The 17,135-nt window shown below is 45.2% G+C and overlaps 1 protein-coding gene across 1 annotated transcript in view; it reads left to right on the top strand.

The window, feature by feature from the left end:
- The window catches only part of LOC110488815 (neuronal acetylcholine receptor subunit alpha-7-like), an 81,626-nt gene extending 74,836 nt beyond the window's left edge, over window positions 1-6,790 (top strand). Inside the window, exons 8-9 of the mRNA XM_036942961.1 lie at window positions 4,002-4,111; window positions 4,744-6,790. Of these exons, the coding sequence (XP_036798856.1) occupies window positions 4,002-4,111; window positions 4,744-5,355 (722 nt within the window). The 3' untranslated portion in view covers window positions 5,356-6,790. The remainder of the gene's footprint in view (window positions 1-4,001; window positions 4,112-4,743) is intronic.
- The last annotated feature ends 10,345 nt before the right edge of the window (window positions 6,791-17,135 follow it).

Here is a 17,135-nt window from a genome sequence, read left to right as displayed (position 1 = left end):
CTCTCACTCTCGTCTCTTTCTCTCATCTCTCATCTGTCTCTCTCGTCTCTCTCTCATTTCTCTCTCTCTCTCTTCTCATCTCTCTCTCGTCTCTCTCTCTCTCACTCTCTCGTCTCTTTCTCTCATCTCTCTCTCGTCTCTCTCATTTCTCTCTCTCTCGTCTCTCTCTCGTCTCTCTCTCTTGTCTCTATCGTCTCTCTCGTATATCTCTCTCGTCTCTCTCTCATTTCTCTCTCTCTATCTCTCTCTCTTCTCATCTCTCTCTCGTCTCTCTCTCACTCTCTCGTCTCTTTCTCTCATCTCTCTCTCGTCTCTCTCTCATTTCTCTCTCTCTCTCTCTCTTCTCATCTCTCTCTCGTCTCTCTCTCTCTCTCTCTCTCTCTCACTCTCTCGTCTCTTTCTCTCATCTCTCTCTCGTCTCTCTCTCATTTCTCTCTCTCTCGTCTCTCTCTCGTCTCTGTCTCTCTTGTCTCTATCGTCTCTCTCGTATATCTCTCTCATCTCTCTCTCTTCTCTCATCTCTCTCTCTCTCGTCTCTCATCTCTCTCTCTCTCGTCTCTCTCGTATATCTTTCTCCTCTCTCTCATCGCTCTCGTCTCTCTCTCATCTCTCTCTCTCGTCTCTCTCATCTCTCGTCTCTCTCTCTCTGTCTCTGCTTCCTCTCATTTTCGTGTGTGTGTGTACCCGTACATGTGCAGTTTCTACGTATAGTCCTGCAAAAATAGTAATACATTTGTTAATTATATAAATGTGTGTGTGGGTGTGCTTGTGTGTTAGCGCTATTGAACTAGCACCATAAACTGTGTGTATGTGTGTGTCTCAGTTGAGTTAGTGTAACAGAGCGCGGCTTTTACTGAGAAATGCCCCATTAGTTGTGTTTATTATGAATCAATCCCGCTCTATCTCTCTGTTTGTGTGTGTTTGTGTGTGTGTATGTGTGAAGATGCTGACAGGCTCAGATGGGCATGGGCTGTGTAGAATTATAAGTGAAGGGCAGTGTTAGTCAGCACTATGTAGGAGCATCTCTGCACTTCCCACGTCCACTGCTGGATTACACCCTCTGACAGGGCTCCTATCTGGTTTCTTCATTCAACTCTTCCTCCTAATTAGAATCCCACTCCTGTCTCGACCTCCTCTTTCTCATACTTATCGTCTTCATTTTTGTTCTAGTTCAGTGTTTTCCTCCTCTTCCTCCTGCTCCTCCTCTTCACCATGCTCTTCCTCTGTCTTCTCCATTTCCTCCTCTTCTTCAGTACTCCTTCTTAGGGATTAAGAATGGCAGCCGGGATCCCGGGATGTGGCGCTAATGCAATTCCACAAAATACACAACATGCGCAGCAGCAGATTAACGGAAAATAAAACAGCACATTATCCAAACAGGTTGTCGCATGGAAGCCTTTACCTAAAATAACCTGTGCCTCTTTGAGCTGTCACTGTGACTCTTCAGATCGGATGGGCCTATGAACTGTTCACTACATCCTAAATCCTGTTTTCCTATCCAGTCCCAATCCCAATGAAACCCTAAATCCTGACTCCTGTCTCACATGAAAATTCCTAACTGTATTCTGTAATCCATCGGTTGAATCACCCTATGCATGTCAAAATAACGCTGTTACATTTCCCGTGCTTCTCTGCGCTGTCTCTGCGCTGTCTCGCCCACATGAGAGCTCCGGTAGAGAATGTGTGATCAGCAAACAGTATGAGGAGACTGCATTCGCGTATACTGCGTTCACGTTAGATGCTGCATATGTCGGCTCAATCGCAAATTACCTTTACATTTCTCAGTGGTGGAAAAAGGGCCTAATTGTCATACTTGAGTAAAAGTAAAGATACCTTAATAGAAAATGACTCAAGTAAAAGTGAAAGTCTAAAAGTATTTGGTTTTAAATATACTTAAGTATCAAAAGTAAATGTAATTGCTAAAATATACTTAAGTATCAACAGTAAAAGTACAAGTTTAAGTAATTTCAAATTCCTTATATTAAGCAAACCAGACGACACCATTTTCTTGTTTTTTAAATGTATTTATGGATAGCCAGGGGCACGTTCCAACACTCATTTACAAACGAAGCATGGGTTTAGTGAGTCCGCTAGATCAGAGGCAGTAGGGTTGACCAGGGATGTTCTCTTGATAAGTGTGTGAATTAGACCATTTTCCTGTCCTGCTAAGCATTCAAAATGTAATGAGTACTTTTGGGTGTCAGGGAAAATGTATGGAGGAAAAAGCATTTTCTTTAGGAATGTAGTGAAGTAAAAGTAAACGTTTTCAAAAATATAAATAGTAAAGTAAAGTACAGGTACCCCAAAAAACTACTTAAGTAGTACTTTCAAGTATTTTTACTAAAGTACTTCACACCACTAAGATTTCTATCGCGGAATCTGTAATGCTTCAGTTTTACATAGAGCCCATAGTCCCCCTTTAAGATACCTTGATATTTAAACTACACAGAGTGAGTGTGCTCTGTGTGCCCTGAGCGTGCTCTGTGTGTCCTCAGCGTGCTCTGTGTGCCCTGAACGTGCTCTGTGTGCCCTTAGCGTGCTCTGTGTGCCCTCAGCGTGCTCTGTGTGCCCTGAGCGTGCTCTGTGTGCCCTTAGCGTGCTCTGTGTGCCCTAAGCGTGCTCTGTGTGCCCTCAGCGTGCTCTGTGTGCCCTGAGTGTGCTCTGTGTGCCTTGAGCGCACTCTGTATGCCCTGAGCGCGCTCTGTGTGCCCTCAGCGTGCTCTGTGTGCCCTCAGCGTGCTCTGTGTGCCCTGAGCGTGCTCTGTGTGCCCTGAGCGTGCTCTGTGTGCCCTCAGCGTGCTCTGTGTTGAGATAGCCTATTGCTGAAATGTGCTGAATGAATTGAGGAACATGATAATGCTCTGCATTTATGTACGGCCTGTTTCGCAATTCATAACAATGTCATTGGCGATAGTTACTTTATCATTACTAAATATCAGTTTAATTTGCTCTGAAATCTTTACATAGTGGTGCAGCCAAGCCGGCAATGTGGTGCAGCGCCCCTCTTATTTGGGAAGAACCCTGGCAGTGAACATATCATTTTTTTAAAATGCTTTGAATGACGACTTCTGATTTTTGCGGTATTCCCTAGGATTCCCGTGATAATTATGAATTATTCCCAGTATTAAAACTTGGTAGATTTTCTGGAAAATATGAATCCCTACTCCTTCCCATCCTCCTCCTCATAAGCCGACCAGGGATAATCTGTACCCCTGATCGCATGTGCCCTTTGCCCTGCTAGCCTCCTGCTAGCGTTTGTTCATGTCTGAAGCATTTAGCGGTTGTTTGCTAACAGAGAGAGGGAAGGGGTGTGTCTGGTCTATGAGACAGTTACATAGCTGAGATATTTGGGAAAGAGCCGTGTTGAGTTAATGCTCGAGTGGAGTGGAGCTCCCTTCCCTCCCTCCCTTCTTCCCTTCCTTCCCTCAGTCCCTCCCCTGAGAGAACACATAAGAGTCAGCTCTTAAGCTTGGCGGTGTTTGCCTTCACCCTCGGAGGTGCTTGTCCCCACCCTCGGTGGTGTTTGCCTCCACCCTCGGTGGTGCTTGCCCCCACCCTCGGAGGTGCTTGCCCCCACCCTCGGCGGTGTTTGCCCCCACCCTCGGAGGTGCTTGTCCCCACCCTCGGTGGTGTTTGCCCCCACCCTCGGAGGTGCTTGTCCCCACCCTCGGTGGTGTTTGCCTCCACCCTCGGTGGTGCTTGCCCCCACCCTCGGAGGTGCTTGCCCCCACCCTCGGCGGTGTTTTACCAAAGTGTTATATTATCGGGCTGCTTGATTTTCCACAGATATACAAAGACACATTCAACTGAAACCACACTACAACTACAAAGACAAGATTCTCTGGCTGTGTACTAAATGTCAACCTATTCCTCCTTTAGTTTGCTGCCTTTGCCCAGTGCCATTTGGGATGCACCGTCTCTCCCTTCTGTTGGTCAGTGTCTGTGTGATGTATGATGTCACGGTGTTAATGTTTGATCTGGTTGTGGTTTGTGTTTTGTAGCTCAGTACTTTGCCAGCACCATGATGATAGTGGGTCTGTCTGTAGTGGTGACTGTTCTGGTCCTGCAGTTTCATCACCACGACCCTCAGGGCGGAAAAATGCCCAGATGGGTGAGTCCCACTCCCAATCTTCATCATATCCCTCATAATTCTCGTTGTTGTATCATCGTCGTCTTTGTCCACATCGTCGTCGTCTTCGTCCTCATCGTTGTTGTCATCATCGAAATCATTGTTGTTATCATCGTCGTATTCGTTCTCATCATCGTCGTTCTCATCGTCGTCTTCATCCTCATCGTTGCTGTCATCATCGTCGTCTTCGTCCTCATTACTGTCGTCTTCGTAATCATCGTTGTTGTCATCATTGTCGTCTTCATCCACATCATTGTTGTCATCATTGTTGTCATCATCATCGTCTTCATCCTCATCATTGTTGTCGTCATCATCGTCGTCTTCGTCCTCATTATTGTCGTCTTCGTAATCATCATTGTTGTCATCGTCATCATCTTCATCCTCATCATTGTTGTCATCATCGTCGTCTTCATCCTCATCATTGTTGTCATCGTCGTCTTCATCCACATCGTTGTCGTCATCATTGTTGTCATCATCGTTGTCGTCGTCGCCACTGTCGTCTGCATCATTGTCATTCTCATCACTCATCAACCATCACACATTGTGTGTATATGTGTGTTGCAGTCTCAACCCCCTCTCCCTCCCTCCCTCACTCCCTCTCTCTCTCTCTCCAGGTCAGGGTAGTGCTTTTGAACTGGTGTGCTTGGTTCCTGCGTATGAAACAGCCAGGCGAGGAGCGTAAACCGGCAGGCTACAAGTACCGCCACACTCCACAGCACCACTCCAGCGCCAGCTCCATCGAGATGGGACCCATGGGCACCATTACGGGCCTCACCACGCCCCTCTCCCAGGCCCCCTGCGCCACATGCCCCACCGGCACCTCCAACGGCAGCATGAGCCTCTACTTCAGCTACCATGCCGTGGAGAGCCCCCGTTGCCCCCCCTCCAGTGATTCAGGCGTGGCGTTGGGGGGACGGGCCCAAGGGACCCCCTGCGAGGAGGCTGAGCCCCCAGGGGGAGGTGCTGGAGGAGGAGGAAGGGGGTTGATCTTTACTCCTCCTCCGGAGGTCCTTCAGATCCTGGAGGAGGTGTCGTATATTGCCCAGCGCTTCAGGGACCAGGATGAGGAAGTGGCGATCTGCAGCGAGTGGAAGTTTGCTGCTGCCGTGGTGGACAGACTGTGTCTGGTGGCCTTCACTCTCTTCTCCATCGTCGGCACCTTCACCATTCTCATGTCTGCTCCCAACTTCTTAGAAGCCGTCACCAAGGACTATTTAAAGAAATAGTGTCAATATGTTCAACCATATATGCCAGCTTCCCGGACACAGATTAAGCCTAGGTCCTGACTAAGAACCACTTAGCATGCTTTTTAGTACACGACTAGACTTTCTCTGTGTATGGGAAACCAACCTTATGTTCTATCCAGATTACTCTGGAGTATATTTGAGAAAAATTGATTTAATGTAAATAGATGTATACTGTACATGTATCAATGCAAGGGTTGTCCATAGTCCCTTTCCTCTCCTTAGATCCAGCTTAACTGAGGTTGTTCCTCTGTGTTGCTTTGCCATCCAGATATCTCATTACAATATCAACTCGCCGTTTGAACTTTGGATTCCTGGACCTCCAATCCACGACCTTTAGAACTTTGAGCTGTCTTGGACGTTCTGGACTGTTGTCAGCATTATGTAGTGTGGTTAAGGTAACTGTCTATTTACAGAGATGTTTCACTGTGACTTTATGAGCTTCTTATTGTTTTTTTTTTACTGTTTTACTTTCACTATATTGTAAGTTTGTATGTACACACCGTTTACTTGTTGCTTGTCGAAGCTAAATAGCATCGAACTCTGTCACGGGTGTAGAAGTGATGTGTTCTCTTGGTCCCAGTTGACATTGTTGCCACGGTAGTAACTGATTGACGTTGACTGTGCCGCTGTGAAAACCTGGAGTGATTCATAGACAGAATAGTGGCATCATCATGTAAGACTCACCTGCACATTAGAGGAGGAATCAGCCTGCAACAACCTGAAACAACAAGAGCTATTGAAACAAGTAACTAAACAAGTGGATACTGGAGAACTGCACTGGCTGCTAGCCTGAGACAACTCCTGCTGAGACTGGGCCTGTGCTAATATGCACACGTAATCCCACCATATATTGGAGAATTACTATAGATCCGTTATTGATCCATTATCCATCTAGTACTATCAGTAGGTGTAATCGGTTTATATGACATAAATGTATCTGTGCTGCATATAGGGGAATGGATATGGGGGGGGGTACATTAACATGGAGGAGCTCTGTGTCTGTCTGTGGTGATGATATCTAACCTAAATGTAAAGGTTACATGGAGAACACAACAACCCCAGGGAGGTTATTATGACTAAAGATCAAGATATTCTTCCTGTTGATATTGATTGAAACATAATGTGGTTTTACAAATGAGACATAAAGACCATGGTATATGGAATCCCTCAGGCCAGACAGTCAATAGTGCACATAACTGAAGTAAACTGCCTGTCATGTTAGAGAGTTAGTCCGTGCATCTATGTTTTTCTTTGAATTATCATTATTACTGTATACTGAACATACACCCCCCCCCCCTCCCACCCACCCCACAGTCAGAGTCCTCCTCTGTTGTAGCTGTTGTTGTCACACTGCTGTCCTCTTCTTCCTGTGATTTTTTTTGCTCTTACCTAATAAATATCCCATATAGCCTAAGATAAGATCATCCTGGACAATTCATATGGACATGAATGGGACAGGGAGGGGCTGACTGGGTGGATATGGGCTGACTTGGTGAATATAGGGTGACTGAGTGTATATGGGCTGACTGGGTATTTATGGGCTGACTGGGTGGATATGGGCTAATTGGGTGTATATGGGCTGACTGAGTGTATATGGGCTGACTGAGTGTATATGGGCTGACTGAGTGTATATGGGCTGACTGGGTGGATATGGGCTAATTGGGTGTATATGGGCTGACTGAGTGTATATGGGCTGACTGGGTATTTATGGGCTGACTGGGTGGATATGGGCTAATTGGGTGTATATGGGCTGACTGAGTGTATATGGGCTGACTGAGTGTATATGGGCTGACTGGGTGTATATGGGCTGACTGGGTGGATATGGGCTAATTGGGTGTATATGGGCTGACTGGGTGTTTTTATATGGGCTGACTATGTGTTTTTATATGGGCTGACTATGTGTTTTTATATGGGCTGACTGGGTGTTTTTATATGGGCTGACTGGGTGTTTTTATATGGGCTGACTGGGTGTTTTTATATGGGCTGACTGGGTGTTTTTATATGGGCTGACTGGGTGTATATGGGCTGACTGGGTGTATATGGGCTGACTGGGTGTATATGGGCTGACTGGGTGTATATGGGTTGACTGGGTATATATGGGCTGACTGGGTGTTTTTATATGGGTTGACTGGTTGTGTATGGGCTGACTGGGTGTATATGGGCTGACTGGGTGTATTTGGGCTGACTGGGTGTATATGGGTTGACTGGGTGTATATGGGCTGACTGGGTGTTTTTATATGGGCTGACTGGGTGTATATGGGTTGACTGGGTGTATATGGGCTGACTGGGTGTTTTTATATGGGTTGACTGGATGTATATGGGCTGACTGGGTGTTTTTATATGGGTTGACTGGTTGTGTATGGGCTGACTGGGTGTATATGGGCTGACTGGGTGTATATGGGCTGACTGGGTGTATATGGGCTGACTGGGTGTATATGGGCTGACTGGGTGTATATGGGCTGACTGGGTGTATATGGGCTGACTGGGTGTATATGGGCTGACTGGGTGTTTTTATATGGGTTGACTGGGTAAATATGGGCTGAGTGGGTGTATATGGGCTGACTGGGTGTATATGGGTTGACTGGGTGTATATGGGCTGACTGGGTGTTTTTATATGGGTTGACTGGGTATATATGGGCTGAGTGGGTGTATATGGGCTGACTGGGTGTATATGGGTTGACTGAGTGTATATGGGCTGACTGGGTGTTTTTATACTGGTTGACTGGGTGTATATGGGCTGACTGGGTGTATGGGCTGACTGGGTGTTTTTATATGGGCTGACTGGGTGTTTTTATATGGGTTGACTGGGTGTATATGGGCTGAGTGGGTGTATATGGGTTGACTGGGTGTATATGGGCTGACTGGGTGTATATGGGCTGACTGGGTGTTTTTATATGGGTTGACTGGGTGTATATGGGCTGACTGGGTGTATATGGGCTGACTGGGTGTATATGGGTTGACTGGGTGTATATGGGCTGACTGGGTGTATATGGGCTGACTGGGTGTATATGGGCTGACTGGGTGTATATGGGCTGACTGGGTGTTTTTATATGGGTTTACTGGGTGTATATGGGCTGACTGGGTGTTTTTATATGGGCTGACTGGGTGTATATGGGCTGACTGGGTGTATATGGGCTGACTGGGTGTATATGGGCTGACTGGGTGTATATGGGTTGACTGGGTATATATGGGCTGACTGGGTGTTTTTATATGGGTTGACTGGTTGTGTATGGGCTGACTGGGTGTATATGGGCTGACTGGGTGTATTTGGGCTGACTGGGTGTATATGGGTTGACTGGGTGTATATGGGCTGACTGGGTGTTTTTATATGGGTTGACTGGATGTATATGGGCTGACTGGGTGTTTTTATATGGGTTGACTGGTTGTGTATGGGCTGACTGGGTGTATATGGGCTGACTGGGTGTATATGGGCTGACTGGGTGTATATGGGCTGACTGGGTGTATATGGGCTGACTGGGTGTATATGGGCTGACTGGGTGTATATGGGCTGACTGGGTGTTTTTATATGGGTTGACTGGGTAAATATGGGCTGAGTGGGTGTATATGGGCTGACTGGGTGTATATGGGTTGACTGGGTGTATATGGGCTGACTGGGTGTTTTTATATGGGTTGACTGGGTATATATGGGCTGAGTGGGTGTATATGGGCTGACTGGGTGTATATGGGTTGACTGAGTGTATATGGGCTGACTGGGTGTTTTTATATGGGTTGACTGGGTGTATATGGGCTGACTGGGTGTATGGGCTGACTGGGTGTTTTTATATGGGCTGACTGGGTGTTTTTATATGGGTTGACTGGGTGTATATGGGCTGAGTGGGTGTATATGGGTTGACTGGGTGTATATGGGCTGACTGGGTGTATATGGGCTGACTGGGTGTTTTTATATGGGTTGACTGGGTGTATATGGGCTGACTGGGTGTATATGGGCTGACTGGGTGTATATGGGTTGACTGGGTGTATATGGGCTGACTGGGTGTATATGGGCTGACTGGGTGTATATGGGCTGACTGGGTGTATATGGGCTGACTGGGTGTTTTTATATGGGTTTACTGGGTGTATATGGGCTGACTGGGTGTTTTTATATGGGTTGACTGGGTGTATATGGGCTGACTGGGTGTTTTATATGGGCTGACTGGGTGTTTTTATATGGGTTGACTGGGTGTATATGGGCTGACTGGGTGTATATGGGCTGACTGGGTGTATATGGGCTGACTGGGTGTTTTTATATGGGCTGACTGGGTGTATATGGGCTGACTGGGTGTTTTTATATGGGTTGACTGGGTGTTTTTATATGGGTTGACTGGGTGTATATGGGCTGACTGGGTGTTTTTATATGGGTTGACTGGGTGTATATAGGCTGACTGGGTATATATGGGGGTGAGTTAGATTACTGTTTTGGGGTCCAGAGAATTGGGATGAAATAAGTATTTTGTCAGTGATCTTGGTATTTTACAGGTTTGTTCATTGATATTTTATCATTCAACCCCCATTCAAGGCTTATAGCCATGACAGAGATAAAGAGATAATAATTGCTGTTCTGTTAATACGTATAAAAGTGGAACATAGGCCGAATCCTATTTGATAACTCTTAGTGAGGGGAAATATTAGCCACAAGGTGTTTGTGTTAATTTTAGAAGGAACGCTCAAGGCAGAGTTCCTGTCTGTTTTTAGAATCTGTTTTCAACACTGAATTTCTCATCATGAGGTCACTGCAGAGGATTGGAATGTGCTGACTACCAAAATTAAGAGGGGAGGTTGGTAACGGGAGGGGTTTAGCTGACATCTGACCTGGCTGCACCCCAACCCCGTAAGCAGAAGGGACCCAAAGGTTACTTCTTAGACCACTGAAATATGATTTGTCCAAGGGCTCTCTCTACATTGTCCTCTGGCTGCTAGCTGACCATCTGTGAGTGTTGCAACATGTTTACCAATACTTCTGTTGCACTTAGTTCTGCTGATCCATCTTCAAGATAAATATAATATTTAAGCAAAATGGTAAGAGTGAGATGTTCTTTGGCTGAGACAGTGAAAGGGGTAAAGAGAGAGATGATGGTGGGAGATAGGGACTATGTGGAAGGCAGTATATGAGTTCAGAGTCCATAACGTGACAGCTTCTTCACAAGAGAGGGGGAAGATAGCACGAGTGAGAAGTGATGACAAGTTGAACATGCACGGCAAGTTTACCCCCTGGGGTTGCGGCCCGTCTTTGTGTTGTTGGTGTGAATGTCAGCCTTCAGGGTGCTTCTGAGAGCACAATAGCACAACGAGCACTGGGACAGCTACGCACATGGGGCTCTCCTCTCTAGAGTTCTACACTGTCCCTCTGATGAATTACTACAGCATCAGAGTGGAGGGCGAGAGCATGGACATGAGGGAGGGAGGGAGGACGTAATTGTTCCACTTGAAATCCAAGGCCTCACTGCTCAGATCTCGAAATGCAAACTGAGTGAGGTCTATGGAGATGAAAACGGCAGTTTGAGATGTGTGAACCCTGTGGTTGCCTATGCCATGGCTGTGCGGTTCATCAACGCTCACACAGTAACCCTATGATGGAGCAGCACAACATTTCTCTGTATTATGTATGCAACAACATCCTGATCCAATTGCACAGCCATATTGCACAGCCAAATTGCACAGGCCACTTTCAAATGAAACAGAATGGAAAACTGCCACTGTGCTTTTTCTGTCCGCTCTATTTCTATGACCTCTGACATCACCTTGGTTCTGTTTTACCTCTGTGCAGCTCCAATCTGTTCTAGTTGGCCCAGTTCTGTTAAAGTTAGGTTCTGCACTATTGGAGATATTCATGGACCTTTCAGGTTTTTGTCTATTCAAATCACTTAAATGGTTCTCAGCTTAGCAGCCCTCAAATGGTAATACCGTATAAATGCCGTATAAAGTAGCTTACCGAGCTGAGGGCTTATCGATAGCCGAAAACTGAAAGACAATTTCAACCATGGCCGTATACAGTATGTTTAGAGAAGTTGATGTGACTGTCCAGTAATTCTAGGCCCACTCATTAGAGTGTATTATACGCCAAGCCTCTTAAGTTTATTGGAAATACTCTGTGTATACCGTTGATCTTTGTGTTCCAATGTGTTGTATCTTAAAGATCTACTCCCTCCCTCCCCAACACCACAGATGATGCATGAGAAAGATGTAAAGAGGGAGAGGGGAGAGAAAGAAAGGTGGGAAGGAATGGGGATAGAGAAAAAGAGAGGAGGAGATGGAGACAGAGGGGAGATAGCAAAAGAGGGAGAGGGGGAAAGGGGCAGAGAAAGAGAGAGCGATTGAGAAGGAAGGAATTTTGAAAGACGAACAGAGTAATAAAGGGCAGTTTGTGTGTGTGTGTGTGTGTGTGTGTCATAAAGTATGTGTGTGCAGACGCTTGTGTGTTTGTGTGAGTGTGTTTGTGTGTGTTTCATTGTAATAATGGCCAATGCTTTTTGCTCAGCGACAGACAGCCTCCTTATGTGGGGTAATCCCTGTGTGTGACAGACAGACCTACCCCAGCCTCAGACAGAGGGAAGGTGGGAGGGTGGGATGGAGCGATAAAGAGAGTGTGAGAGCAGATGAGAGGGTGGAGCAGTCCAGGTACGTGTGTGTGTGTGTGTGCTCGCGCATTTATCTCAGCCTATCTTTGCTTACCTCAGCTATCAGCAGAGGACTGCTTCCCACAGTAATAGTAATAAGCTACTGAAAATGTACCCCCCCCCCACACACACACACACACACACAAATAACTCACTCATCACCTAATTTCTAAGAGAGAGAGAGGGAGAGAGAGAGCAATAATTCACAAAATGGGACGAACACCAAATTGAGACTGCATGCACAAGTCTGCAAAAAAATCCTCCTTGTACAACGTAAAACACCATATAATGCATGCAGACCAGAATAAGGCCGATAACCGCTAATTATCATAATCCAAAAAAGTTACGTTAAATTCTACAACCACCTAAAAGGAAGTATGATGCACTAAGGACAAGACACACAGACAGACAGACAGACACACACACACACACCACAGCACACACACACAGCTCTGTAGATGAGGTAACTTTCAGTCAAAATGAGGTTCACTCAGGTTGAGCTACTGTATGAAGTTCTGATGCAGACACACAGATTTGCCTACAGCTGGGGGGAGTGTGTGTGTGTGTGTGTGTGTAATTTTGTATTTTCCAAACACGTTTTCCTGTAAATATACCCAACATGAGATTACTTTGGATTCCAAAATAAAATCCATGTATTATCTTACAGTTAAACCCCCTGTCAATCTCTTACCATTCAGGCTAAATCCTGGATCCCGCAGAGATATCCCCAAACAGATGAATTCAGCTCCGTGTTCCTGTGTACAGAGACAGGAGAGAGATTTGGACGGCTGCTGTATTTTGTTTTGTAAGAACAAAAGCGCTGGGTTGACAGGTAGAAAAATAGTGAAAATGAAGATGGATGTGTATGTGAACGAGAGAGGGAACGACAGGGGAGAAAGAGACAACTGGCGCAAACCCCCTCCATCACACCTCAGCGTACAGATTGCCCTGACCATACACTATTATACCAACACTATTATTTATTTTAACATTTTTACTTTTAACCTTTTTTTCTCCCCAATTTCATGGTATCCAATTGGTAGTTACAGTCTTGTCTCATCGCTGTAACTCCCGTACAGACTCAAGAGCCACGTGTCCTCCGAAACACGACCCAACCAAGCCGCACTGCTTCTTGACACAATGCCCGCTTAACCCGGAAGCCAGCCACACCAATGTGTCAGAGGAAACACCGTACACCTGGCAACCGTGTCAGCATGCATGCGCCCGGCCTGCCACAGGAGTCGCTAGAGCGCGATGGGACAAAGACATCCCTGCCAGCCAAACCCTCCCCTAACCCGGACAATGCTGGGCCAATTGTGCGCCGCCCCATGTGTCTCCCTGTCGCGGCCAGAGCCTGGACTCGAACCAGGATCTCTAGTGGCACTGCCTTAGACCACTACGCCACTCAGGGGGCACCAAAACTAAGGTTGTCTGCAATATGCTGAAAACGCAACCGAATGACATGTAAATGATTTTGGCTAATTCTAGAACTAACGATGGAATTTTAATTCTTGCGTTAGAAAAAGTCTCCTTCTATCAGATAAAAGAGCAAGAGTAGTTATCATTTTTTCATAAGGGGTTTACAGGTAGCGATTTATCATTCGAAATCATATTAATTCAGATACTGTATGTTCATTTGTTTAGTCATAAGACAAAGAGCACCATCAACAGTTTTGTAAAATTCTCTATGCAAGGAAAATAAACAAAAAAAGGATCCGGGATCTCTAACCTTTACATTTAAGTTTTGAAAACGCACTGTGGATTTTATCCCAATTACTGGAAGAGAAGGCATTGAGCTCACAAAATACAGAGGCAATATATCCAGTTTCACAATAGATATTCTGCCAGTTAGAGCAACTGGGTAATTAGTCCATTGTCACGATCGTCGTAAGAAGCGGACCAAAGCGCAGCGTGGTGGGAATGCATAATTTAATAGATGACAAAAAACACGAAACTGTACAAAAACAATAAACAAATAACGACCGTGACGCTATCATAAGAACTGTGCTGACACAAGCAACTAACATAGACAATCACCCACAAACAAACAGTGAAACCCAGGCTACCTAAGTATGATTCTCAATCAGAGACAACTAATGACACCTGCCTCTGATTGAGAACCATACTAGGCCGAAACATAGAAATCCCAAAATCATAGAAAAACAAACATAGACTGCCCACCCCAACTCACGCCCTGACCACACTAAATAAAGACAAAACAAAGGAAATAAAGGTCAGAACGTGACATCCATCTACTGAGATTGAATTGATTTGAGCGTTCTGTTTTATCTAAAGAAGGAAATACTGTATATATTTCTAAATATTTAAAATGGGAAATGATTGGAATTCCATAAATAGGAATTGGGTCCCCTTTCGGGTTCTTGATGGGGAGTAGGGCAGATTCGGTTAGATTTATTTTATAACTTGAGATGAAGCTGAATCTTCAAAGCGTTTGGGAGAGATTGAAATACATTTTCTAGATAAAGTAAGTAAGATATTGTCGGCGTATAATTAGATGTGGTGGTCTGTAGAATTTAGTGATTTTGTTGTAATTTCTTTCGATTGTCGAAATGCCTGTGCCAGGGGCTTATTATACAATAAAACATAGTAGACGTAAGCTGGGATCGACTTGCCTGCTACTTCTAGTTATTCTGAACGGAGCAGAGCAGGTATCGTCTGTTATTACTATGGCTGAGGGATTAGCATATGGTGTTTTAATTATATTAATGAAATTGGAGCCAAGTCCCATCTGTCCCAAAACCGACTAAAGATATGACCATTCTAGTCCATCAAAAGCTTTTTCTGCATTGAGAGATAGAACTGCCCAAGGAGCTTTTAGTTTCTGATGTAGGATACAGTAAGTAATAGACAATGGGGGTTATCTGAGGATAATAGTTTTTTAACAAACCCGCTTTGGTCTGAAAATACTCATTTGGGTAAGTTACAAGGTGGGATGACAGAATTTTAGAAAATAGTTTTATATCTGTGTTTATCAAAAATAGTTGGTGAAAGTGGGAGCACTGTGTGGCATCCTTCATGCTTGGAAGGATGCCGTATTTACATTCCTTCCAAATGAAGATATGTGAACGGCTATGTTAATCATTTAGAGTAATAGCTGACCTAATTGGTTAAAATGTTTTAAATAGACCTCCGTCCCAATATCGTCCCCCTTTTGAGTTCATAGAGAGAGATTTGGGCTCCCAGCAAACCGGCTTCCTCAGTTTAGAGGAGTTCTTATGTCTTTAAAGCAATAATCAAATCTATCTTGGTGTACAATTCTTTATTAAAAACTGGAAAGTCTTTGGTTGATTAGTCTGGCTTCTGATAGTAATTCACCTGATTCAGATTCAGAGTGTTTAATTGTCACATGTACAGGATTCAGATTCAAGCTTGTTAGCCAGTAGACGACTAGGTGGGGGTGATTCTCCTCCATGAACAGACACTAACAAGCACCCTCCCTCCCACCCACCCTGCAAGGACACACACATTAAAAACCACCCAAGGTGCTGCAGGCTCAGCCCCGTGTGAGATGAGTGGACCATGCAACCCCACAGCCTCCCATTGCCCCAGTCCTCTCACCGTGACAGAGCATCACACTCCTCTCTCACCCCTGACCTCCACACTAAGGACCCCCTCACAGCCCTCCCCCTCTGTCCCGCTTTTCTAGATCAGGTTTGTGTGTGTGTGTGAATCACATACTGTGAGCACAGAGAGACAGAGAGAGCAAGAAAAGGAAGAAGCTGTCAACTGATGTGGATGTTTATTTGTATATTTCAATGTTTACCTATAAATCGTTTTTTATTTGTCTGAGACATGGATTTATGTGTGGTCTGAGGTCAACAGGTGAATTTGAATGTGTCTAGACAACAACATAACATTGGAATTTCCTGTCATTTAAACTTAAACTCAAATGTCATTGTGACCATATGAGGCACTGATTGTCACCAGCAATGGCTGCCACAGAAGTCTCACATTCTGGAACATAATTACTGACCTACCGTCATACCATGGAGACTGCAGATGTATTTAAACTTATGAAGAGGAAGGTAAATGAAGACTTGATATGGGAGATGATAGAGAACCATGGGTGGGTAGGGACTCCTGCCATCCATCATGCCCACCCACAGTGTCTCATCTCTGGGTACCCATGCAGGCCAGAATCCCTGACACCTCCCAGTGGACCGGCGGAGACTGTAATAGAGATGACATTACATACCATACATTATGAACGCTGAGATCAACTAAAAAGCATAGGGAAATCCCATGTGCACAGGCATGACACATTATATGGGTGCAATTATGTTTGTGTGCACTTTGCATCCATAGGGTCACGTAACACACCACTGTCACCGTAGTGTATATCTACGTATATGGAGTTGTGTTTGGTAGGCAAACCCAAATCCCTAGTGTTCAGATGAAAATGACACCCGGCCATAGTAGTAATCGGTGGTCTCCATAATGTTATATGGCCATACTTACTGTGTTGTTCACTGTGGCAGACAGTTAGCTTCAACAGCAGGGGCAGCACTCTCATAAAATGACATGGGCTTTACAGTTCCCATCTCTCTAAGAAAAGCAGCCAGTACACAGATCATCTCTGGGAATAAGGTAACTGTGAATGTGCAGTAAGATTATCCCTATGGGACATTTTAAAAATCACTCCTGGGTGGAGTCCTCTTCTCTTCCTCTCCCAACAGTGTTAACCTCCAACTAAAACAACTAACCTGGTATATGTAGCCTCATCTATGTTGTGTACCCTATGGGGATGCTAGCTTAGACAGAAAACAGGTAGGCTTCTGTCAAGTTCTCTGTTCCGCATGAAATGACCTACTGGTGCAAATGACCTGAATTGTTATTGCTCACAGACAAGTCTGAGACTGCAGAATGTGTGCGTGTCTGTGTTTACAGGACATAATGCTTGTTGGAACCCCTCTGGTTGTCAGCCCTGATATCTCTTAGAGGCTTGTCTCTGTCTATCTGCCTGGCTTCCTGCCTTCAGGGGTGGGTGGGACACAGCCTTACACACAGAAAAGAAAATAACACAAGCAAAAACTCCAAGATAACAGAGTTTAAAACCTTGCGACAGAATGGAGAGGGTTTATATTCTAAATTTCAGCGCCACGCTCCCTCAACCCCTCACTCCTC

Source organism: Oncorhynchus mykiss, chromosome 14 (genome assembly GCF_013265735.2).
Source record: "Oncorhynchus mykiss isolate Arlee chromosome 14, USDA_OmykA_1.1, whole genome shotgun sequence".
Classification (NCBI taxonomy): Eukaryota; Metazoa; Chordata; class Actinopteri; order Salmoniformes; family Salmonidae; genus Oncorhynchus; species Oncorhynchus mykiss.
Note: the sequence above shows the minus strand (reverse complement) of the source record. Positions and strands in the feature narration are given on the sequence as shown.